The sequence below is a fragment of the Manis javanica genome, chromosome 4 (genome assembly GCF_040802235.1).
Source record: "Manis javanica isolate MJ-LG chromosome 4, MJ_LKY, whole genome shotgun sequence".
Lineage (NCBI taxonomy): Eukaryota > Metazoa > Chordata > Mammalia > Pholidota > Manidae > Manis > Manis javanica.
Genome location: NC_133159.1, coordinates 147,211,766 through 147,237,711, shown reverse-complemented (window position 1 = coordinate 147,237,711; position 25,946 = coordinate 147,211,766). Strand labels below are relative to the sequence as shown.

The 25,946-nt window shown below is 35.6% G+C and overlaps 1 protein-coding gene across 3 annotated transcripts in view; it reads left to right on the top strand.

Annotated features, from left to right (window-relative positions):
- VMP1 (vacuole membrane protein 1) overlaps window positions 1-25,693 on the top strand; it is a 134,959-nt gene extending 109,266 nt beyond the window's left edge. For 2 of the 3 annotated variants that reach the window (XM_017662573.3, XM_073235322.1), the window contains exons 9-12: window positions 2,366-2,482; window positions 7,286-7,347; window positions 22,484-22,586; window positions 23,633-25,693. In XM_017662573.3, the coding sequence (XP_017518062.1) occupies window positions 2,366-2,482; window positions 7,286-7,347; window positions 22,484-22,586; window positions 23,633-23,776 (426 nt within the window). In that variant the 3' untranslated portion in view covers window positions 23,777-25,693. Of the gene's footprint in view, window positions 1-2,365; window positions 2,483-7,285; window positions 7,348-19,911; window positions 20,045-22,483; window positions 22,587-23,632 lie in introns of those variants that run through there. The other variant, XR_012130646.1, reaches the window with a different exon arrangement.
- Window positions 25,694-25,946: the final 253 nt, after the last annotated feature.

Sequence of the window (25,946 nt, the reverse complement as noted above, 5' to 3'; positions counted from 1 at the left end):
AGCATAGTATAATATAGTGGAAAGAATTGGCTTTGGAGTCAGACTTACTTAAGTTCCTAAACCAGTTTTGCCTCTTATTAGCTATGTGGTCTTCAGGCAGTTTACTCTTTGAGACCTACTTCTCCAATTTTTAAAGTAGGTCAGTAAGACACTCCATTGCAAAGGCTGATGTGAAGATTTAAGATTAATATATGTGAACTAACACAGTACGTAAAACATAAATACTCAATTTTTTGTTACTCATCAGCTTTGAGTCAACCATTGAGTGCCTAGAATAAAGAAATGAAAGATATATTCCCACTCTTCAAGCATCCTGAAGTCTAGTGAGGGAGGCAATCGAAATATAATATGTAAAAGGTACTGTGGAAACCCAGCAGAGTGGGATTAAGCTGAGAGATCTAATGGATAATAATGTCTTTAGTTTAGAGTCTAAGAGAATATGCATGGGAGTCATAGCACCTGGGTTGAAATCCTGCCCTGCTACCATTTATATTGAGTAAATTTCTTAATCTGTCTGCCTTGCTTTTCTTATCTGTAAAATGGGCATAATGATATCATATATCATTGTTTTGGGGGTTAAGTGAGTTGATGATGTAGAAACCTTAGAGAAGTACCAGACAAGTCAAAGTATTCAATAAAAGCTTTCATTATTACTGGAGAAAAGCCACATACCTTTGATTTATTAAAACAAAAAAGACTTATTCTTTGGCACTCATCTATGCCTGTATCCTAACTGCTAAAAATAAACTTTGTATGCTAGCCTGTCTTCTTTATATTTGACTAGGAATAGTCACTATTTAACATAAATCAATAGATCAATTTGTCCTTTTGGGAATTTTTTTTGTAGGGAATTTTTAATACTTAAGTTTAAATATTAAAAATGTATACTTGATTTAAGATAAAAAATTAATTAGTTATTTTGGTGTTAACATTTAAACTTAGATCAGTAAAACTAGTTGAGGGAAAATCTCAAAGCTACTTAATAGTTCTTTTAATTCTAATCTTTCTGTATTTGGTTAGCAGCTGAAAAATTAAATAACATGCACATGTAACAACATGTTCATTGATTATGCTTTTCCGAGAGTATCCAGCATACAGTGAGGCATCCAACAAGTATAACATATTCTAATTTTTATCTACTGTAATTTATGTATCTTGTATACTTTAATTTCCATTTCAACATGAGGTAGAGCCCAATAATAAAGGAAAACAAAATTATAATTCATGGATTTGTGAAGGTCACGTAAGAAAATATAAGAAGTGACAAATGTAAAGCTGTGCAAATGTTATTAGTATTACATGGTCGCTAGACAGATATAATTGCATTCAGCATTTGAATTTGGATGAGAAAAAGAAAGCAGTTATTGGATCCAAGTATTACTAAAAAAGAATACTTGAATTCTAATTTAGTCACAGCAATTTTTTTAAAGAACATATGAGACATATCTTTTAAACAACAAAGCTTTTCTTTGAAATTTCAAAAATGATATCATATAAATTAATTGGCATATAAATGGTTTAGCCAATAGCCAGTAGGACACTGTGCTTCTATGGAAGAAAAATGGATGAAGTGCTCAAAAAGAGCTGGTGGTTTCTTTGTATTTTTATATGAAATTGTCTTTTAGTGTTCTTGAAATGTGAGAATGTTTGGAAAAGGTATTTGTTGTGAATCATGTCTTTGTCTGGAATTGGGTATTCAAAACATCTGAATCTGTGCTCTCATATTTCCACACGTGATTTTCTTTTTAAAGCATAATCACACTGCCCCACAGCCTTGGTCTCTCATAAAATAAAACACTAATGATTTTTTTTATGTTGGGGGGAAAAAAGCACATTCACCTCTAAATGTATTTCTGAATTTACAAAAAGGTTTTGCTGTAAATGCAAGCACTTTCTAGATGATATGCTTATTTCAGGCCAAAGATTTTTAACCCCAATAACCACTGAAATCATCATAGACTTTCTCTTTATTTATACCTCACATTTGAAAACAGCTACCAAATGGCAAAGTATCTACTGAGTGGGATTAAATTCCTGCAGATCAATTGGCGTCATCCAATTCTAATGTGATAGAAAAAAGGATGGGGCATTAGCCATACATAATATAAGCAAAATGATAGCTAACTTTGCTTTGAACATATTGAACAACAGCCTAAGATGAATGAGACTCAATTTATAGACACTTTAGTATACTTGCCTAACCTTCTGAATAGTCTGGTACTTATCAGGGAGCCCATACTCCTTTGCAGTGTGAAGAAGGCTTAAAGAAGGCTTAAAGTGTAATTCCACATACCTATGGGTGGTAAAATTAAACTGTTCCTTGGGTTATATATGGAAATCCCATTTTAATTTTTTTTTTTAACAGATTCCAAATCCTCTATTTGATCTGGCTGGAATAACATGTGGACACTTTCTTGTACCCTTTTGGACTTTCTTTGGTGCAACCCTGATTGGAAAAGCAATAATTAAAATGCATATCCAGGTAATTATACCCCATTTCCCTGCCTAATGGTGATAAGCCCATTGAAAGACATAGAAATATATTTCCCTTCCTCATTCTATGGCAAATTGTCAAGATCTGGGTTCTGCTGCTATTGGTTAGTAGCTTGCTTAGGTGTTCAACCATGAAAAGTCATTTGGAGGTGGGTCAATTTGGGCAGATTTTCCCTGTCCCTGTGGGAATGTTTGTGGCCCTTTACTGTATTTCTCCATGTTTTCCTTCTTGCCGCCTTTTCCTCCCTCTCTCGCTTCCTCTATTTCACCTTTTGCCTTGTGAAACTGTCTAGCAAACAAAGCTAGTGTTCTTATATTGGAAGATGCACATGATTTTCACATATATAGTCCAAAAATGTCCTATCTTTACTGACCATGAGCTGAGCAAATATTGCCTTTCACAAATTCTACTTCTTTTTAACATACTCTATATAACCCTTCCTCTCAAGGCACCAATATCCTTTACAGAAACCAGCCAGATGTTAGTGTGGGGGAGAATGGGGAAGAAAGGGGTCTCTGAAGAGGTGAAAAGATGTGGGTTGTGGTTAGAAAAGTAAGAGTCTGCTAGTCTTAAAAGCCACTCTTAACAAAACTTTTAGTATAGGGATGTGTCTTTATAAATAGAGGAGAGAAACGAGGCTAAGAACATAAATGAGGGGAGTGGATTGTGCTTCTAGGACTGCTTCTAAGGGCAAATCTCACTAGAGTAAAATGACATTACCCTGGAAAGAATTTCTTAATTAATGAGGTTTACAACAAAAGGGCATTCACCAAAGGAAAGGCAATAGCAGTGAGTAATGGCTATGCCCTGGTGTGATTCCTTAATAGTTAAAAGAATATTATGCCCCAAGTTTCTTAATACCTGTCTACCTCCAGTTCTTAGAAGAGAAGAATGAAACAGGAAAACTTCAGCCACTTCTACCTACCTGCCCAGTTTCTAATACTAGATTTTGGCATTTGGGATGAGTTTATTGAGCCTATCCTCTACTCTCATGCCATAATAATCACTCAGAATTTCAAGGATAGGTTTTTCCTCCTTCAGTGAATATATTTTCTCTCACTTACATTAAGTATATGTTCAATGAACATGGGTTGTTGTTTTTTTTTTGTAATGGAGTGCTAGTTACTGTGGTAAAGATTTATAATAATAGGATTTTTCAAATAAATAATTTTATAGTGTATCAGAAGATAACTTTTTCTTCAGTCTTTTTAGTTCTTTCTGGGGGAAGAAGGAAGCTATCCTTTAGCTTTTTGGAGTCCTTTGAAAGTATTAATACTGAGGAACAATAACAGATTTTTATTCCCTTTATAACAATAACTTCTCTAGGAATCCACAAACTTTATGCATCCTACTTTATGTAGTAACTTTCTATAAATTATAGTAAAATGTATTATGGTAAAATTACCCTACAGTGATAAGGCATGCAACTTATCAGACCTTTAATTATAAAGTATTTTAAAATAGTATACATTTAAAAAAATATCCTCAAATTTTTTCAAGTTACGAGAATACTTAATTTTTTTATAGTACCTTACACGTTAAACCACTTAGTGTAGGTCATCTGATTTTATTATTGTAATCCTGGGATAATGAAATTACTACTCCCATTTTGTATTGTAAAACTTAGAGAAGTTAATAAGTAATAGTTGGCTAAGAAAGTAACAGCTGGAATTTGAACCTGAGTCTTTCAGCTTCAGATTCAGTGTTCTTTTCATTCTTCTGCATTGCCGTTGTTACTACAAATTATTTATATGACTATAAAGAAACTGAATTGTTTAATGCCTGCTATTAATCAGGATCTGTGCCAGGCAGTTTTGCATTGGTTATCTCAGAACAGTCCTATGAGGTGGTTATTAACTATATTTCATAGATAGGAGATAAAATACATGCCTAAGGTCCTGGAATTCAAACCAAACTCTATAAAGTTGAAGCTCATTCCTTGTGTTTATGTAAAAGAGAAAAAACAAAGCTGAAATCCATCTATATTTCTGAAAGGAAAGAATCTTGAGTTCCTTCACTAAACTGAGACCATGGGATATGTTTACTGTGTTCCATTATATCATAGGGACATATAAAGGCATGTCACTTGATGTACATTCAGGTAGAGCTCAAGACAACAAACATTTCTCCTTCCTTGGGTAAGCAATATTAGTGAGTAATATAAACTTTTTTTTAAGTTAGGGTAGCATTGATATACAATCTGATGAAGGTTTCACATGAGCAACATTGTGGTTATTACATTCACCCATATTATCAAGTCCCCTTCCCCACCCCATTACAGTCACTGTCCATCAGCGTAGTAAGATGCTATCGAATCACTACTTGTCTTCTCCATGCTATGCTGCCTTCCCTGTGACCTACCTAGAGTAATACAAACATTTAACTATATCTGAAATAACAGGGTTGCAGGAGGGAAACCCCACCACAGATTTTTCTGCGACAGTAAACTTCTCTTCTGGTTCTTTTCTTTCTTTGCTTAGCTTAAACTAGGTAACCTTCCTTAATAAAAACTGTTATTTTTACTGATATCTTGCTATTTGTTAAACTTCCCCTAAAAAACTTCAAGTCAACCCACCTAATGTTAGATAGGGATTTGCCCTTCCTCTGGACAAGTTCAAATCCTCTGCCTATAGAAGGATCCTTAGAAACATTGCCTTTCTCTCAAGTAAAGAAAATGAGAAGTCAGCAACACTCACACATAATACTTCACACACCATGTAATTTACTTGTCTTTTGTTTGGCTCACTGAGGTATTCTTGTGCCCAGAATTAGATTGTAGTAGGCACTCAGTAGATTTTTAATAAATGAATATAAGATTCATCTTTCCTCTGATGCACCCTTCTTTCTCAATGTTTCTTCTTTGTTCCTCGTGGTACCCTTAGTCCCCTATACCCATATCTTGTTTCCTTCCTCCTCAACCCTTTCCTTTATTTCCTCTATACACATGGTTGAGTAGGCTGTTTGGTGGTCTGTGCCTTTTGTTTACTTGGTAGAATCCCCGCTCAGACCTCCAGTTTGAACAATTTTGAGACGTATGTTCTTAAATGTCTGACACATTTATGTCTTGCCCAGCACAGTGAAATTTCAAGCTGTTACATATAAAAATGAAAGTCTTCTTTTGTTTTCAAGTAATAAAATTGTCCAGTTATCTGGGCATTGGCTTATTTTGAATGTTAGGAGATGATGATAGGGAAAAGTGATGGTGGTGAAATCACTGAGAGGCAAAACCATGTTTTTTAGTACAATGTTTCTTAGTAAAAGATTTATAGCTCAAGTAACTGGCTTTTAATATGGGTATTTGAAGGACCCCCATATATTAACACTTTTCTCCCTAAATGATCTGTAATAATTGTCTTGTTAGCTTCATAGTCTTCATATATCATTTGTGTAACATTATATATAATAAAATCATCATCCACCTTGTTAACTGTTTGACATTAATATGTGCTTGTTTTTTCCATGAGATAGGTATCTTTTTAAAATTAATGGATGCATAAGCACACCAGAAAAGATTCCAAACTTTTTTTTAGTCCTACTTCCTTACAGGTATCCATCTGTGCCACTGCTAATGTCTCTTTTAACAACAGGACATTGATTAAGAAAAATGTCATTGCTTTTTTGTCTTTTATCTGAAATAACATGCTTTTGTCTAACTTAGCACTCTGTTGGGATTCAAAATGGGTGGATAAAAAGAAGACTATTGTTATTTCAGTTTTCTAACCCTCCTCTTTGGTTGTTTTGTTGCATAGGCTAAAGTTATTATTTAACAAGCAATAAAAAGCATTTAAGAGTTATCGGGAATTTGGAGAATCTAGAATCACTCATATTTAATGAAAGCATTATTATTAATCCTTTAAAGCTAAACTTAATATTACTTTCTTGAATCTCTAATTAATCATACTTATGTGACCTTTTTTTCTCTGAACTTCTATAAACACTGCTTTTACCACTAGTGTCATTTACTCTTTTATCATTTTATATATACTCTTGTACTTACCATCTCTCTCCTATGTATTGAAAATTTTTGTAAATTTCTTCAAGTCATTAAGAAGTATACTTCTCATCTTTGTGTTCCCTAACAACCCTTGATAATGCCTGTACTATATATTATGTTTTGTAACATTTGTTTGAGTTGAGAATATTTGTTACCTATTAGCCCAAAAGGCATCTTTACTTGTAAGTAAGATTAAGGTATGAACATCTTTAACTAATGGAGAGACCTTCAGTAACACCAAATTGAAATTTACTCAGGTCTGATAAAGATCATTAGAAACGTGTTGATGCCTTTGCTTGTACACTGAGCCTGAAAGTCCAGGCTCATTCTGGATCTGAGAATAGAACTTCGATGATACTTCTATAAAGACTTGCTATGATGTACAGTCATCTAAAAATCCTCTGGATTAGATTTTGCCAGTACTCCTGTGATCAGGCTCATCAGCCTTAATTTCAGTGATGGAGGTCCTCTGGGAACCCATGACTTCTGTTATGCACACCATCCTAAGATGCATCAACTGGCCAGCCAGTCTTGGTTTCATGACTCATATTTTTCCCCAGACGTGGTCATGTCTCCTAGTAAGACTAGAGCTGTGCTTAAGGAAAAACATCTTTAAAACACAAAGTAGATAGCATATGTCAGTCATACTGTGTTTTGGGTTTGGGTTTTTTTTTTTTAAGAATTGTAAAAATTACAATTAGGGGCAGCATTTCACTTTTTTAGACTGTTATCAGAATTGTGAATTTATATTTTTTTTTGTTAAGAGAAATACTTCTGTTTTTTCTTTCTTTTTGCAGAAAATCTTCGTTGTAATAACATTCAGCAAACACATAGTGGAACAGATGGTGGCTTTCATTGGGTAAGTAACTCTTTAAGGACTAATATTAATATCATCACTGAATGAGAGGAAATGTATAAAAGACTTTATTGGGATAGAATTTTTGGATCTTTATTTTATGAGAAGGAAAAATCTTCTGTTTTTAAATTGAAGACAACTTTCTTGCCCTAGGGTAGGGAAGGATGAAGCCCAGATTATCCTTGTTTAACTTTAAATCAGACATGTATCAAGTCCTACCATTTTTTACTTAAAAGAAGCTTTGGAGCTTGAGACTGTTACCCCTCCAAAGAAATAAGAAATTTTCTTTATATAAAAGACATGTATGTATCATTACTGTAATGGTGCTTTAGAACAACGCTACGATATTTAGCCAAAATTGGATGCCAGATACACAGTTGCATTTCATTTAAATACAAATCTTATCATAAAATATTAATATTCATTATATAAGTCATGCTAAGATGACATACTATTACCAAAATATGTTAGTTATAAACATATTTCACTAGAGAAGAATTAGGCCATTTGAAAAGGTTGAACTTCTCCAAAGCTTTTATTTTTCTGTTTATGGTAAGACCAGTTTTAACATATGCTTTAAATGATGCCACAGATTTGTGGAATTGACTGATAAAACAGTAAAGAAAGACTCATTGTTTGGTTAATTAAATTAGCTGTCAGCTGGAATGTGAATACTGTCAGATAGTAAATGAAACTGTTTTTATGTAGGAGGCTTTCTTTTCATTTCATAGTATAACTACTCAGTGGTGGAAAAGTGTTAAGTTAAAGTGCCCTTTATGTAGTTTTAGCCTAAATCTTTATCTTAAAAGCTATTTATCAAATAACACATTTATGAAAATTTTTGCTGTTTAAAAAAAATTGCCACTTGAAGGTGAGTTCATGAGTATTAGTTTCATTATTCTTTAAACCATACCTTGTATATTTACTTTTCGTTATTTTTTAAACCATACATTATATATTTACTCTTTTCTATATATATGATATGTTTTATAAGAAAGTAATTTTTAATATTTTCCATTAAGGCTTTAATGTAGTAATTGAGGAAAAACATATTCTTGAGAATATACTCAGTGGAGCCAGTCATTGGTTTTATTACTTCCTAAGCTTATAATTATAAATATGGATTATAGCTTGTACATTAAAATCTAATTACTACAGTTTTTGTTGCCTGAATCCTAACAAGTAAGTGGTTTGCAAGTCACCATATAGTACATTGAAAAAGAAGAAAGGAATATTCTTGTCCCTTATTGTTTAAATACAAAGAAGACATTTCATCTGTTCTTAGAGATTTTCGGCATGAGAGGACTCTGAAGAACGTAGATTTGCTAACTACCACACAGACCCACACATTGTAGGAGTGATTGCACGTAACACCCTTCATTCTTCTTTTCTCCTTTTCCCATATTGAACATTTACAGAAGGAAGTTTTTCAGCTAATTCCACATCCTCATGGCTCCCACCTTGTTTCCCCAGCTTTTGGAGTTTCTAAGAAGTTAGGGTAGTTAACTACCATTCTCATCCACCTGCATCCCGTTTCATTGCCTTCCAATCCATTCTCCATACGCGGTTAGTAACCTTTAAAAAGTCTCAATGTGAGCATCTCACCACGACTGTCCTCACCTTACAGCATCTCGTGTTGAAATCCTTCACTGGTTTTTCCCTTCATTCGTAAGGTAAAGCTAAACCTCCTTGCCATGGTCTCTAGAGCCTTGTTGAGCTGTCCCCTGTACTTTTCTCTGCCTGAGTCTGCTGCTGCTGATCTTTGCTCATCCCTTTACCTTTGCTTTTCCCTTTACCTGCTTCAGGGTTTCTCAACCTCTGCACCATTGTTGTTGGGACCAACCCCTGCATTGTAAGATATTTAACTGCATCATTGTCCATCACTCACTAGATGCCAGTAATGTCTCCCAGTCATGACAATCAGAAATGTCCCTAGATATCGTCCAATGTCCCATGGCAAGTATACCCCCTACTACCACCACCAGCCCCTTTGGGAACCACAATATAATGTCCTTTAGGTTTCAGCATTAGTTTGCAAAATGCCTTTTCTGACTAGGTCAAATAACCTCTTTCTTAGGGACATCTGTTCGCTGAAGCATGTACTACATGCACCAACAGTTACGTTTTTACATTTGTGTTTGACAGTTGTAATTTTTACATTTATATTTGTATGTTTATTGTCCTATCACTAACCTGCAGACTTCTTAATGGCAGAGGCTGTACCTAGTTTTGTTCACTGTTGTGTCCTTGGCACCTGGCATATTACTTGACACATAGCAGGTGTTTTATAAATATCTGGTGAATAAATGAACTAATTGGGTACAAATAAAGATTGGGCTAATAAAAATTGGCTAATCGTTTATTTAGCCCAGATTCTTCTGTTTCTCCAGCCATTGGAAATTTCTAAGAAGTATTACTTATCTACAGTAAACAGAAATAAAAATGTCTTTAAGCTTAGGCTAAAGTTAAAGTTAGAATTTCTTATGTTTTTCAAAATCAGTAGTTCTTTTTCTTTAATATCTCTTTTAATAGCTCCTCAAAAAAAATCCAGTGATCCTATCTTTTTAAAGATTGTTTTTGCACAGTTATTCTGATCTCAGATTCTGGTTTTTATTGAATTAGATGGGTGGTGTCATATTATTAAAATTGTTTTCAAGAGACAGATGTTGGAATGTCATAATATCTTCATCTTTCCCCCAGCACTGTCTACAGAGATTACCTCATCAACTTCTTTTCTAGATAATACATTAAACAGTGTAAATAATCAGATTTGGCAGGTGATAATAATTCTTTATTACTAGATGCCAATGGGTATCTTTTTCATCTTTGCAGGAGTAACACCTTTTTCATCAGATTCTCAAATTGACCTTGACATGATCTGTTTTCTTACATTTTGAAGTAGGAAATACTTTTAAATACAAGCATTCAAATGATAATTAATAAACAGACTCACCAAACCTAGATTGAAAATTAAGTTAAACATGGAAAATGAATTTTTAATAAACCTAAATGTATTTCAGAAAAGAGAAGTAGAAGAGTCAATTGACTCCTTAGATCCATTATTGAATTGAAAATACTGCCTGTAGCTTGTTATAGAAACATTCTCTTGGATTGTTAGTCCTCTCTCCTCACATTATTAGAACTCCAAATGGTACAGCAAATCGTCACACTAAACCAGTAAAGTTGAACACAGCCCTTTGAAGGATATTTAAAACTATGTGCCCACCCTTAAGGGAGTGATGAATTGCCATGGTAGAGAAAAAAAAAACAAAAGACGAGACCAAAAAAAAATCAGCAACAATTCAAATTTAAAATAAAACTGTGAGATTCTAAAGGCAAGGAGGAATGAAAAATGAATCCCAAGAGTAAGGACAGCTGGGGATGGAATATTAAAAGAGCACACAGGCTTTAGACAAAACAGATCTAGATTTGCATATGACCTCTGCCACAGACCAGTTATTCAGCTTCTCACTGCATCCCCTTCTAGTTGCCGTTTTTTCAAACAACGTGTTTCTTTGAGTAGCATTTCTTCTCCAGTTCAGGAGTCCACTGATAACCTTTCCAACTTCCAGTCAAAATGTGAAATGTCCTGTATCAAAATATTTTACAGTTCAGTTGAAACATACTCAGATCAGTGGTTTAACATTTCAAAGCATGTGTGTTTTTTCATTGCCTTTCATCTCAGCTTTTATGTTGCCTGTGTTTTCAAAGTCTCATTTTCCAAAGTTTCCACTGACAAGATGTATAACAACTGCTAGGTGACTTTTATGAGCGTTCTCAGGGAAGATTGAGGAAAGGCCTACTTCTCCTTAAAGTACCCATTTCTTTACTCTCTGATCAGTAAAATGCCTTTAATCAGTGCAATGTTTTTCATCAAAGATTAGACAAATAATTATTGAAGATATTATTTTCTGAACATAGTGAGCACTTCATATACAATTCTTATTACTGTTTACTTCTAATTTTAGCTGTGTATGCTGTGTATTTTCCCCTCTTTCATTGATAAGGAATTGGGCTCTAAGTGGTTATAAATAACTCACATAATTTTTTATTTTAATTTTAACTTCATAAAAAGGTTATATTACATGCGTGTAGTTTTTTACTATTTTGTGTGATGCTGAAGAGTATTCATTTTGACTGCTATATATTACTCTATTGGATAATTATTCACCAACTCTCTCACTCTCCCACAGTGGGCATTTGGAAGGTTTCCATGTTTTTTGCTGTTTTGAACAGTGCTTTTATGAGCATTTCTTAGTGTAATAAGTGAGCACATTGTAAAGAGCCTGAGTATAATAAATGGGACAACACATAAAGTGGAAAAGGTAAATAAAAGAGAGATTGGACATAGCAAGATAACCCATAGTTTTCATAACCTAGTTTTCATAAGGTAACCTAGGCTTATCTAGGGCCAGATTTGGGCAAATTCTCTCACAAGTGTGCCTGTGGCCTGCCAGGCTGTGCTGCTCACCTCTCTCCAGGTGGCAGTGAAAGAGTTAGTGTTGACCATTATATTTCTGGTGTTGAGGTTTAGTGTTAGTGTTTTGTTGGTGGTGTTTTTTGTTTTGTTTTGTTTTATTTCTTTACATTTCTTAACAGCATGAGCTTTTTTTTTAAGTATCATTGTTATACAATCTTATGTTGGTTTCAAATATACAAAACTGGTTCAACAATTATCCATATTATTAAATCCTCACCCCCTCGAGTGCGTTCACTCAGCTTAGTAAGATGTTACAGAATCATTAACTGTATTCTCCCTGCTGTGGTTTAAAGTTAGTTTTTTTTTACAGGTTTGAATGCTATGCTAATGACTGAAGGAAATATTCCTTCCCCAAAGGGCTCCTAGTCTCAATATAGCTATGGAGTGGCCCAGCTAAATGTGATACCTAAGTATGTCTTTGGGCTTTGGTATTTTTAGTACAGTATGTCACTGTATGACAGTCCTAAGATCCCAGAGAGAATGTAAACCCTACCGTCAAAATTTACAGTAACTTCAAGAGTAAATAATTCCCTTCCCTCAAGTAGAAATAATAATTAGTAGGTTTATTTCTTGGATAGTTCTAGAAAGTAATTGCCAGCCAGTATCATTAGGTTTAGGGAAAGGTATCCTATCCCTATTAATTCCTAAATCAAAGGGTTTGTCTAGTTATATATTAACATCTGAAAAGATGTAATGAATCATTTATATGTTCTACAAGAAGTTAGAATACAGATAATAGCCTCAAGAAAAAGGCTTTTGGTTTATGGTATGGCAGGAGGACAGAGAAAAGGTTCTGAAAAACAGATTAGGCATGCAATGGAGTCTTTCACTCTTTGGTATCTAGGCTGAAACAAGTAAGGGGACAGAACCAAAGCCAGAGAACCAGGGAACTTTAGAACTTCAAAGGTATTACATTTGTTGTAGTCCTTTTATTTATTTATTTTAAATTAAGATTTAAAACTAACTTTTATTTAATTTTAGACTTTTCCAATGAGAGACCTGGACATATTTCTTAAATAGCATAACCAAGTCTAACTTTAAAATCATGATTAAAATGACATGTTCCAGTATTCTCACCAAATAGACGATGAGAATTCCCAGAAAATAACATCAAGCATATGACTCGTAACAAACCATATGCAGAACATTGGCTCATTGTCAGGTTGCCAGGGCCTTATTGGAAGACAAAGTCCCCAGTTTTACCACACAAGAAAGTTTCCACAGCTCAGTCATTGAACTTGGGGGATGGGGTTGGCTGGAGCAGGGACTTTTTACCAGATACAAAATGTTCCATGCTCTTCTTTGCTGTCTTCTATTTCTTGGTTAATTTGATGTTTGACCTCAGAGTCAGACTTGCCTGTGGCAAGGGAGACCATTTTAACCAGTGAGTAGTTAGTGCTTGAATCTTAATGGTATTTCTTGTTCCTTACTCTATGATAAGTGGTCAAAATGAGGCATATTGGCCTGTACTTTTTCTTCTACAGAAAGAAAATCTATCCTTTCATTTTAAAATATAAAATGGTTCATGTACTTGATTCTCTTTGACTTTGGTCATTGTAGAATAATCAGAAAAAGTTACAGAAGTGTGGAGCACAAATATTTGTATTAACTGAAAAAAGGATATGTAGATTTTAAGACCCCAGCTGCTAAGACTCAGTTATACACACTGATTTTAAAATGATCTTCTGCAGTTTAGGTAGAAAATTCCTTCCTTTTCATGTCTACTTCATGTGGTTTGTTATCTTCTCTTTTGACACTTAACTGTTCTATATTTTTGTTATAGATATTGGGAGGCAGCGTAGTTAAAGGTTAAAGCAGGAACTCTGCAGTTAAATAGATGAAAAAATGGACATTGTATTAAGAATTTACTATTGTCCATAATTAGAACATTTCTGAAGAATGTTGAAAACTAAAACCCAATTATAATGGATCACGTAGAATTGTGGAGTAAAGGAAAAGGCAGGCCAAGGTCACGCCTGACACATTTTAAATGTACTATAAATATTTGGTGACTAAATGAATTCATTAATTCATTATTAGGAAAGACCTCTATGTACTTGAGGCTTGGAGGAAAGACTCTAGTAAAGAGCTGGATATGGAAAATAAAAATGAAAAAAAGGAAGGATGTGGCTGGAAATTAGCATTTAGTAAGAACCCCGCTGTGCCAGGTGCTTTACATACATTTTTATTTAATATGCATAACAAAACCTGTAAGGCACTGTCACTCTGTAGATGGGAAAACTGAAACACTGAGAAGTTGAATTCATGTAAATGGTAAGAGATGAAAGGAGATAGGATCAAAAGCCTGCATGGATTGATTCCCTTCCATAACCACTTCTTTCAAAACTGGAGTGAAGGTTCCAAGATCTTTTGAGGTAGAGGAAAGGGAGAGCTATAGAAGGCAGTGAGGTGATCTGCTTGAAGTTAGAAATTTGGGTGGGAGTGCCAGTTTCAAGTGGCTGCTCTGTGAATTTGCAAGAGTCGGCATGAATTCTTTCTATCAAATCTTCTTGTTCACACTTGTATCTACCTTGTGCAGCTTTAACTAGTTCCTCCTGGTGGTATTCTGAGTGAGAAAGGGGGGTTTTGTACTGTAGGTTTAAGTGCATGTTTTTCTTTCAGCACACTTCCAGATTAGGATCATTGAGAACAGAGATCATGACTTTTTTTCTTAGTTATTTACTGCACTTAGTGATTTTCTGCCTAATGGTTGGAATAACTAAATTGTTCTTAGGTGAGATTGAATTCTAGTCACTATTGTCACTTTTTTTATCCACTCACCATTGAGCCACTTTGAATGATCTAAAGGCCAATAAGCTTCCGTGTCATTTCACCCTAAACTGAAGTTCTGCAAAGTATTCTTTGTTCTTGACGTTTGAGTCCATGGGTCCCTGCTACTGACTTCAGTCTTAGAACTCAGTGGGTCTTCAAGCCAGACATAGATTTGTCACCGTATAAAACTGTCATTTTCTGTAACTGAAATCACTTGATTTTTTTTTTTTTTTAACAGGGTTTTGTTTTGGCAGCCAATCACTCTTACCTGGTTCTTCATTCCTTTAGCTGTGGCCTCATTCATTAGCGTAAATGCCTGCTTGGCTCCTGTTGCTCAAGTCCACATTCTGAAAGGAGATTTTGTTTTTGAAAGCTTCCCTTTAACGATAGCACATTTCAAGGCTGTCTGCTAGTTATAAGGTGGTCTTAACTCCATTCTGATTCTTATAAAAAACAGATACAAATGTTCAAAAGCCAGGGCAATTGCGAATTCTTTTTCTTGAAAGACGCCTGTGATAGAAACCTGCTGCAAGGCGGTAGCACCAGTAATGATGTTTCTGGATAAAGCAGTGGTCTTCCTTCTGCATACCTGCTAAAAACCGATGGTGTCACGTGTTTATAATACCACTCACCACACAGTGGACTAACTTGGGTATAAAAAGAGGTTTTAATCATTTGAAAGGGGCACGGATGTGAATGAAATTCAAGGTGTTTTAATCCTAAATCCTGAGGTTGAAACACGACGAATTTTAGATGGTGCCAGAGACTATCAACCCAAACTTGTCTATATGAGAAAGCCCTAGGTTTTTTTAATGCAGTGCATAATTTTCATCAGAGCTTATTTTATGTTGGGGTACCCTTTCAAGATCCTCAGAGGTAAAGGAACTTAGTTTTAGTGGGCTACTACATTTCAGATACAAAAGTAAGTGGACTACATCAATTATCAATTTTTTTAATAATGTCCTACTTCAAAAATTCAGATCTCCATTCAACTACGTGAGAAAATTCATAACACTTTGATGACAGTCACACAGGATTACTGAGTCCTATTTTTAGTAGGTTAAATATAAGTTGATTTGCAGTTAGTGCCAGTTTATTTACCTGACATGTTCCTGGGTTAATTAAGTATCAATTTGTTTCTTTTTTCTTTGTCTAATCTCTCAGAACTGTAAAGCTTTAAATATTAATGGCAGTCAGCATGATGACCTTTGGCTTCTTCAGAAAGATTGCAAGATAAAGTACTCTCCCCCACCCCATATTACTCCCCCTCCTTAGGGCAGTCTACCTTAGGAGGACAGACAGTTTCATTTGGAGGGCAATCTATCATCATTGAATCAGGCCAGGAGTCTGAGATCTATTCTGAGTCACTCTGAGTAGAGCTCTAGTATTGGTTGGGCCCCAGGGAAACTGGTGGTTAAATACTGTGAGAATCTTTATCAGACAGGAAATGACAACTCATTAAAATACTAACCGTTAAGCCTATTTAGATCACTGCCCTGGGGTGGGGAGGAAAATTTAACTCTACAATGTCTGACTAAAATGTGTGCATTTCTAAAAAACAGTTATTTATAAGACTTATTAAGAAAGGGAATTGGTAGTCTATCTTGCCTCTTTCGTACGGAAGATAGATGAGCATGTAATAGGTTTGGGGTGGGGAGGGGCTTTTCTTACATCCCTGAAAATATATCCTCCTAGTACCTTAATTGTAATATTCAGTCTCTTCAGCAAAAGGCTCTGTTGACTTCAGTCTAGAAGAGGACCATTTTCTATTTCAGGCTCTATTTCTATGTTCCTGGGCCAAATCCTGAATCGACAGAAGAATTCTCAGGGTTCAGAGGATAAATTTGATTTATTGATTTACATACAGTAAACCTCACCCAAGAAAATTCTGAAGACTCTGATAATCATTTGAAACATAACTATAAGTTTTGACTGTGGGCCCAAGGTTTCAGTCTCTTGAGGTTTGGCTATCAATATTCTTAAAGGCCCTTTTCATAGTAGCCCATTAGAAGGATGAGCAAAAAAAGAAATATCCATTCCACAACTTTGTAGAAATAGCTTTTTTTCCTCTTTGGTATATTACCTAACAGTCTTGTACTGAATTTGTCTGCTAACTAAGCCTTAAGGTATTTTTTTTTTTTTACCTTTTGGGAACAAGATAATATTTGTACCCCTCACATTTTAAACCAGTGATTTCTACCGTCAGAATGGGACTGAAATAATAGAACTTATATTTAAATCTCTTTTCATCTGTTATTTTCTTTTTTGTGTGTTTTGTAATGTACAAACATTATTGTAGTGGCACATATATATAAAATCTGTATGGCTAGACGTACATGGAGGATATAGCTTGTCATCAGTCTGACTGGCATTCCCTCAATCTACGTATCAGAAGGTCACATATCATGGATTACAGAACATAAGCTAGGGGAAGAGTGGGAGTTCCATAGTACAAAAGGGGCTCACAGTACGCATGTTGCAATTTATTGTGTTTTTCCCATGCCCCATTGATCAGATTTATAACTTATAATTCCTACTTTTAACTAAAAATTAACCCTCACAAAACAGACAAGTGGCTTAAAAGGTTTGCTATACAGAAACAGTAGAAGGAAAATAATACTGATAATAGACTAATAAGAAACAGCACAAATGTTGCAACATTGGCATTTCATCTGTTCCCAACACATGTGTATAAAAGTCAGCCAAAAAATTTAGAATTTATTCATTACTAATAAAGGACAAGTGTATGTTGTGCCTTGAAATACTGGCTAATGATTGCATGAAAGCCATCATAATTAGTAAGACATTTGCAGTAAGAATTTTTTTAATTTTTAAACTTCATCTTTATTTCATCCCTTTTAGTTTGTATTTATGCATTTTACTATTTTCATACATCAAAAATACTTTCAGACTTCTAGTCTAGACTCCTCTGCCCTTAAAAGTTACTTCTGGTGCTATCAAAAAGTACTTGTCATCAGTAGTCTACTTGAAAAGACTATGCTTTCTGAATTGCTGCAGCAGTAGAACCGATTAAACCCTTTTTTTTCCCTTTCTTTTAATGTTACCCCTGACTCAACTTATTCTGAAAACATGTTCTCCCATTTATATAAGCTTTCAGAGGTTTGCTTAATCACACCCTGAGAATGTTATTTAGACATTCTGATTCATCATCAGAGGGGATGTTAAATAAATCAGCCTCGTAGTATTGTGCAAGCAGTGCAACAAAGGTAAAAAATCATTGTGCCTACACTGCTGGGATAGATAAAGGCTCATTACCCTGTAGATTTACTAGGAACCGATGTCAGATGGTGTGTTTTCAGGAAAGCCAGTGTAATGTCCATGATCATAATAATGCAAAGACCCTCAAAAAAGGGGTTAAGAAAGGAGCAGATCCTATACTAAATTTAAAAAGTTACTTTATTAATGCCCAATTAATGTCCTTAGGCATTTTAACTTCTTAACATTTATATATAGGCCTGTTAAATAATGCCAAACAAGACAAAATCAATGTTTTTATTTATAATTCATGGTATTTCTATGTTATTAAGCACTGTGCCCCAGTTTTATGTTGGCACATGGTAACAAAAAAACACACCTGACTGGAAAAATTCAAACAGAATCATGAATAGGAAAATTTCAGGTTTTCTAATAACAAATCCTATTTTGATGACTATCTCCATGATGTAGAAGTAATTCAAAGAAAATCAAATGGTGTGTTTTTGTATCTGGTGAACCAGTTTGTTTGGGAGTTATGTAATTTGAAAGGAGTCTCTTGAAAACAGGAATAATAATAACCGATGAATTTTTGAAGTGGGTGTGTGCTCAGGACTAACCTACCAATAAAAATTTAAGCATTGTGAAAAAAAACGTAGTTATAACACCTCCCGTTCTCTGTGCAACCCGTTCTCCCTACCAATTGTGATGTTTCCTCTGGAAGATTTTCCGGCTTTTGTGGGTGCAGAGAATAATGCAGACCTTTATTTATAATGAATCAATATAGGGAAAGTTTAAAATACAGATTTCTTATCAGATAAGCAATTTTTCAGAAGCAGAGTCAAATATATATTAAAAACTATAGAAAAATAATAGATTTTGCTTGCATATTGGTTAGGGCCCTTGGCAGAATATTGCAAAGAAATTTGTGTTGTGTCTGTTTTAACACATACTTAGGTATGTAAGCATGGCAAAGTATTGTTCCCACAAAACCACTTTTGAGCTCTGAGTGGGTCTGGACTTCTGTAGGTTTCTCTTCACTTTTTCTGCCCTCTTGTTAGTATTTTCTGAGGGGTGTTTTTGTGGGTTTTTTTGTCCTTTATTGAAATTAGTAAAAAGAATTCAAATATTGCCATTGGAATAATTTGTTGGAAATTTGTTTTTTAATGAGTTATATTATCTGAAAAATGTTGTGTGTGTGCTGAGGAAATAAATATCAAGATATTACTATCCACAAAGCTTTTTTCTACCAACCGTGTGAGCAAGGAAAAGTAGATTAGATAAATTTGGGTTTTTTTTTTCTTTTATCTTCTCTATTTAAGCTTTCTCACCCAAAGAAGGTGACTATTTGCGAGGCTTGCTGAAGCATGTTTAAGTCCAGCAGTTGACTGCAAAACGTTCCTGTGTGTGTTCATTCTCCTCCTACTTTATGTTCTATTATCACAAAACTGTAATACTTTGAGCTTAATCAACACCTAATGGCAGATGCAGGACTTCACCCACCCATTCTGGGTTGAGATGAGAGTCCTTAGCCAGGTGCACAGGGTGCTCTGAATTTAATGGTTTTCCGAGAATGCCATTTAAGCTATTTACTAAATCAGTTATAAAAAGCCACTAAACTGTAATTCAAGTTACTCCTCCCCTCCCCCCTCCATGTATGTACCTTAAGTTAATCTTAAATATCAGAATGGACTCTTCTGTCTGCTGCTTGAAACTAATTTGAGGGATGAGGTCATGGATTGGTATTATTCTTTGCCTCAAATGCATGTTAAGACTAACAGCTGTAGTTTCAGTTTTTATCTAGTTCATCACTAAAATAGCTTTAGTGTTAATTAAGAAACCTCCATTGTAAGAGTGCTTTGTATAAACTGAGGCATCTGTGACCTAAACCATTGTTTGTAGAGAGAAATGAAAATACTAAAATTTTGATGAATATATAAAAATGATTAAGAGGATCTGACAAATAACTGGTTATAAACAATACCTAATTTCAAATATGTTAACTTTTTTAGATTTATTCAGATCATGTGGCATTTGTTCATGATAGTTTTTAATGTATTGCTATAAACTTTTCTTCTTTTTTTTTCAAACTGTTTTCCTAGTTTCTTATGAGCAACCACAGAGAAATCTACCACCCCACTACCAAGATCTCTCCAAGTCATGTCAACATCGTAGCACATTGAAAAAGTAATCTCAGCATTGGCCCAAGATTATTCTTTGGAAGTTGTACATCATGTAAATATATAATGACATATATTCTCCATCTGCTAAAGTATTCCTCTTAATGGGCTTACAATGGCAATCATTTGTCTTTTCAAATTATTTTGAAGGGAGTCTAGAATGTTTGTCGCCAGTGCCTTCCTCATTCCCCTCAACAACAGCAACAAAAAGTAGAACCTTTCTAACATTGGGGTCTTGGTTCTTAATTTTCTCCTTAAGTAATGGCCTGACGCTGGAGCCCAAGAATGTTGGCAGGGAAACTGTAAGCCATATTTCTACTCAGTTGCAGTCTGAAGTTGGAGGTTGAAGAAAGAACTCGGCACATGTAGTGGACTCCAATTCTTGGAGGACATCAAAGAGAGAATTTCAAGTCATTTCTTGTACAAATTAGCATACAGTCATTTCAGCCTTTCTAAATGAAATTTTTAATCTTCAAAAAAATGATAAGTGTGTGACTATGGCTTATCCTTGGGAGTTTAAGATAATTACAATAGGGTATGGTTATTCAGGGTGAATATGAATTGATTTCTGAAGGAAAGTTCTTATAAATCTGCAGTCTTCAAAGCCAGTTTTTTTGCACATGTATTTTACTAAAAATTTTTTTTATATTCATGTGGTTTATTTCAAGTGTTAATGGATCAGCTATTTGCATTCCCTTATATATTATATAAGAACTACCTGAGGAAAATCTGTCTTCTAGAAAGTAAGTTTACACTGGTGTTGCCTGCCCCCTTTGTAGTTATCACTGTCTGGTAAACAGCACCATACCTCAGGTACGGCTCTCCCAGTTCACCCCACTCACATAAGGCTGCTGCAAAGTCAGTGAGAGAGAGAGAGAGAGAGAATGAGGCTTTAGGTCTTCCTGATTCTTCGTTCTCTGATGTCTGTGACATGAGTCTTCTGATCTGATTAGTGCAGCCATTGCATCTGCTACGTGTCTGCTCAGGCCTTTTTACCCATCCTTCAGTATTCTTCATTAAAGGACTTTTTTTACTTCACCCCACACTGGTCACCTTTCTCCAGTCCCTTTGGAATATATGTTCTGTTCCAAAAAATGTACTTTTTAATGTTGAATTGTAAATTCTTTTGTTCACAAGTCAGTTTCCTCTTCTGTGTGTGTGTGTGTTTTGAATCTCCATGATGTTAATTTAAGTTACTGTGGCTGTGGGCTACTTGCAGTTGTTGTTTCAAGCTCTCCCCATCCCCTCCCCACCCTCTTCCCACCCCCTCATAACCCCGATTACACTGTTAAACACAAAATAAGGACTTCATCTAAGTGTTTGGTGGTTGATAGTTAAAAGGATGAAAGGGAAGTGTCAGCCAGGAGTTAGGTATTTGTTAGCTTCTGGTAAATATAGTAGCAAAAATTTTCTCTTCCTCTACTCCTCTGATTTTATCACAGAAAGCAGTACTGAATTGTTCCAGAGAAGTTAATTTAATACTTACTTAAAAGGACAGTACTAGGCACTATTGCAAATACATATTTAAATACCTTTTGCTGGCCCCAGGAAAGAGATTGGGCTCATCTATCTTTTAGCCCTTTTATGGCAGATGAGAAAGTAAAGTTTAAGGAAAACAGATGTTTGATAATCTAAGTTGCCCCAAGTTACCATTTAAAAAAAATGCCTGCAAGCATTTCTAAAACAGGAGCCTGGTGGCTACAGTTGCCAGACCGGTTTAACAACACTGCCTCCACGTATTCTGGGTGAGAGGGAGCTCCGAGTGCATAAACTTATCAGAGATCACTATCCCAGTCATCTCAGAACAAGTTGTTTGGTAATGTACTGTAGTTTCTGTGCAAACCATCTACCATAAACCACAAAGTGATTCAAGGTTCACAGTTCCTTCTTTGTTCCTTTGTTAATCACTGACTTCTGACTAGTGGGAGGTGCCTCCCAAATTTGCTAATGCATTCTTTTTGGGTAAGGATGACGCACAGATTGTCCTAATAAGGACTTCTATTGGGAAAGGACCGCCCCCTCTGAGAAGATGGGACAAGTCAGAGAGAGGGCGGGCAGTTTCTTTTTCAACTAGGGATGACACAAGCATAAGTCATTTCCTTATTAATCGGTTCAAACCAGTTCTTACAGGAACTGGTGGTGATAAATGTGGGACTTCTCAGAAGTCATTCATTTTATTCTTTGTACCAAAGCAGTGTGCGGTATCAGCTGAGCTGGCCTCACTCCGAGGATGAACTCTTCTGCTACCCTTTGCTTTCCCCAAACATACTGGTGGGAGAGATGTTTCTCTGTTAAATGGTTGTTAAAGGGTGAATTTTATCCACTAAAAAGAGTTCACAGGATTTTGCAGCTCTGCTGATTGTTACATTTTTTTCCTCTTTCTATCCAATTCCTGCTTTTTGAGTCAGGCGGTAAGTGGATTTTTCTTTAACATTTTTCCTGCTTTTCTCCCCAAATGTATCTTTTCCCTTGGGTTATTGTACCCTGCTTCCAGTGCTGTCCCGGGCATAGGTCCATCTCTACAGAAGCCGTTCCAGGAGTACCTGGAAGCCCAGCGGCAGAAGCTCCACCACAGAAGCGAGCTGGGCACACCACAGGTGAGACTTCCCTTGGTTTTCCTCTCTGCCCCAGCCCCAGATTCAGGCCAGTGTTACCCTCCCAGCACTCACTCACTGGCATTTTTAGGCAAATAGAGTAAGGTTTATCTGTTCAACAGAAGTTGAGCCTCTGTTTACTTTCTACTGGAAAATTTGTTTAAATTAGAAAACGTAACTTCTATTTTGTACATCTTGCAAAAAACAAGGGTAGGGCTAATGGAAAATGCTGGATCTGTTAGAATGAGGTTATTACCTTGATCGTAAATAATTTGTTAGCAAGTGTATTTCCCAAGTAGATTAAAAAATTAAAGTTTCTAGCATAACAAAGTACTGGACTTACTGAGGCCACTTGAGTATTTCCCTTCATTTATGGTCTATTGTTCTTGTCAGAGATTGGAAAATAGTGTTTTGTTTTTTCAATAAACCAAGGCTCTTAACATAGCTGAACTTAAAAACTTAAACTAAACTTGCCTTTGCTGTAAACAGTTCTGTGGCAAAGGGAAATGACCAGAAGAGGATGAGTAAGCAATAACCTGAAATGGAAAACTTGAAGGAAGCAGAGTTGGGTTTGGGTTTTGTTTTTGTTTTTTGATGGCTTTACACTCTTTATGTGGCCCTTTGCTGCCCTCAGCTGACCAAACATGACTTCAGAAATAGATAAAATTTATATTTTAAAGCTACTCCCAGTACTGGAACAAGAATAAACTCTCTTGACACTGTCAACAAGTATCTATGTAGTGACCTCGGATAGGAGAATTTAATTAAAAACTTTATTCTTGTGTAGTAAAAGACAAGAGATGACCTCACACTTGCCCTGTTGAAAACTGCATCGACCAACATGTACTTTACATCTTAATAACTGGGTGTAAAAAGGCCTGATTTCAGAGTGTTGGAGAATGAGACTTTTCACTTTTAATTGTTTAGGCTTTATAGGTTAGAAGCCCCCAAGTTCTCATTATTTCCCTTGAAACATCGTAGATGATCCCCTTTTTACTACTGCACTAATGAAACGTTTCTCATGGATTGTTTTTCATTTATTCCTGCAGGGAGAAAACTGGTTGTCCTGGGTGTTTGAGAAGTTGGTCGTTGTAATGGTGTGTTACTTCATCCTGTCCATCATTAACTCCATGGCACAAAGCTATGCCAAACGAATCCAACAGCGGTTGAATTCAGAGGAGAAAACTAAATAAGCAGAAGAGGTTCTAAGGGCAGATATTAGAACAGATGGGTTCTACCTTAAATTGGGAGGACTCCAAACCAGGAAGGAAATGTCCCTTTTCCAACCTGTATTGATTTAATTTTTTGTTTTTCCAAAAGGAGTTTAGTCCATACTTTGCACTACATACTTTTTCTTTGTGTGTTAAGGTAAGGTATCCACCCTCAATTCAATCCAAGTTGTATTTTATTGGGGTGGAATGTGATGTTCAGCAGCAAATTTAACAGAAACTGGCCTTCTAATTCTTTACTTTCAAAAGGTCCATGTGGTACAACTAAAGAATTCCAGACACCAAAAAAATAGTTCCTAAGTATGTTCAGTATGTCAAGCTTTTAGGCTTGTCATAAATGACTGCTTTGTTTTTCTAAGTCATCAAAATGTATATAAATTACACTAGATTGGATAACAGTCTTGCATGTCTACCATGGTAAAATTAAACATGCCATCCTGCCCAGCCCTTCCTCTTCCACCTTTAAAAAACTGTTTTATGATGCATTGCACACCCTCTTGGGAAAGTGATCTTTAAATTTTGAGACAGTATAAGGAAAATCTTGTTGGTGTCTCACAAATGAGATAACACCATTTTTTATTCTGTATATTTAGAATGAAGTTATGAGAAAACTTTATAAAAGACATCTTTGATCATTCCAGAATTGTGTCCGTTTTCTTGAGCGTTCTGGTTTTTTACTTTGAGTTTCTACCAACTAGTGGCAGCCTTGCCAAGTCTACCGACAACCATAGTTTCTTAAGCCTTCACGTATTGGCTTGGAAGAGCCACCACCAAGGCGTTTTTCCATAGGCTGCAATCGGGCAGTGCGCTGTGCAGTGCTGAAGTGGCACCGTAGCGGTGGGTTTGTGGAAGGAGATATGAGTATTAAAATCAGAGGCCACTAGAGAACTTTTTTTAAACCATGCTTTTTCATATCTGTTGATTTTAGCCCAGCATGTACTTTGGTTTTAACAGACAGAAATTTACTTTTATGTATGTAACCTGATTTTCTTGCCTTTCTTAAGTAAGCGTTTTGTTCTTACATGGCTTTCCTTGGATGTTTCTGGTTGAACGTGGTCATTTAGTTTTGCTGAGAGGAAAATAAACAATTTCACTTTTTTCCTTTAGGAAAATTGGTACTGACATTATGTTGAGGGTAGAATTGGGTTTAAATCTCAACAGACCAGAAATGCCTGATTTGTTTTATCAAATCCTGCCTGAATGTGTGCTTGTTTTGCCTCCCGTCGTGACATCTTCATGGCTGTACCACCTTGTCGGGTAGCTTATCAGACTGATGTTGACTGTTGAATCTCATGGCAACAGCAGTCGATGGGCTGTCTGACATTTTGGTATCTTTCATCTGACCATCCATGTCAAATGTTCCCATTCAAACATTACATGGTTTATGATAAATAGCTTCATGGTTTATGATCAAATAAAGCCTCTGGTCCTTAAGTCTAACGGCACTTCGAATCTTTTATGCCATGGTCTTGCAGTAGTATTGAGAGGATTTTATGGGAAATTGAGATAGTTCTCTTGACTACAGTTAAATAAAGGACAAGCAACCCACCTTGTAGATTTTGAAAAGGTTATTAACATCTTAACAATTTTTTTTTCCTGCCCAGGAACTATCTGGCAGTGTGACTGTTACCTTACTTGAAAAGTAGTACCCAAATGCTTAAAGTAGATTCACGCTAACCAGCATGACTTACAGATCTTCAGGGTCAGCATAAGTTTCTAAATCAGCCTCCAATTGTGTTTCATCTCCTTTACCTGCATCTTATTTGTTGTTTGAAGAAAAGAGGAAGGCAGATATGAATTGGACTCATATCAAGTCTTTGGGATTTATTGGTAAATTTATTTCAGGGGAGGGTATTGGAAAAATAAAACTTTTGTTCCTTACACTGAAGGTCTAAAGGATTAATATATTTGACATGATGAGGGTTTGTTCACTCTTTGAAATGAATTGGCTTTGGCAACAAATTAGAGCAACTCCCGTCCGTTAAGTGTTCAGATGATCCTGTGGGATCCAGCTGGAGCAGTGCGCTGCCCTCCTGTTCTCGTGGCTTGCTGCTTGGTTCATTGTCCACCACAGTGGACGCAAATAAGTACATTGCCCCAGAGACATACCTAGTTAATTCCAGCTGATGGGAGA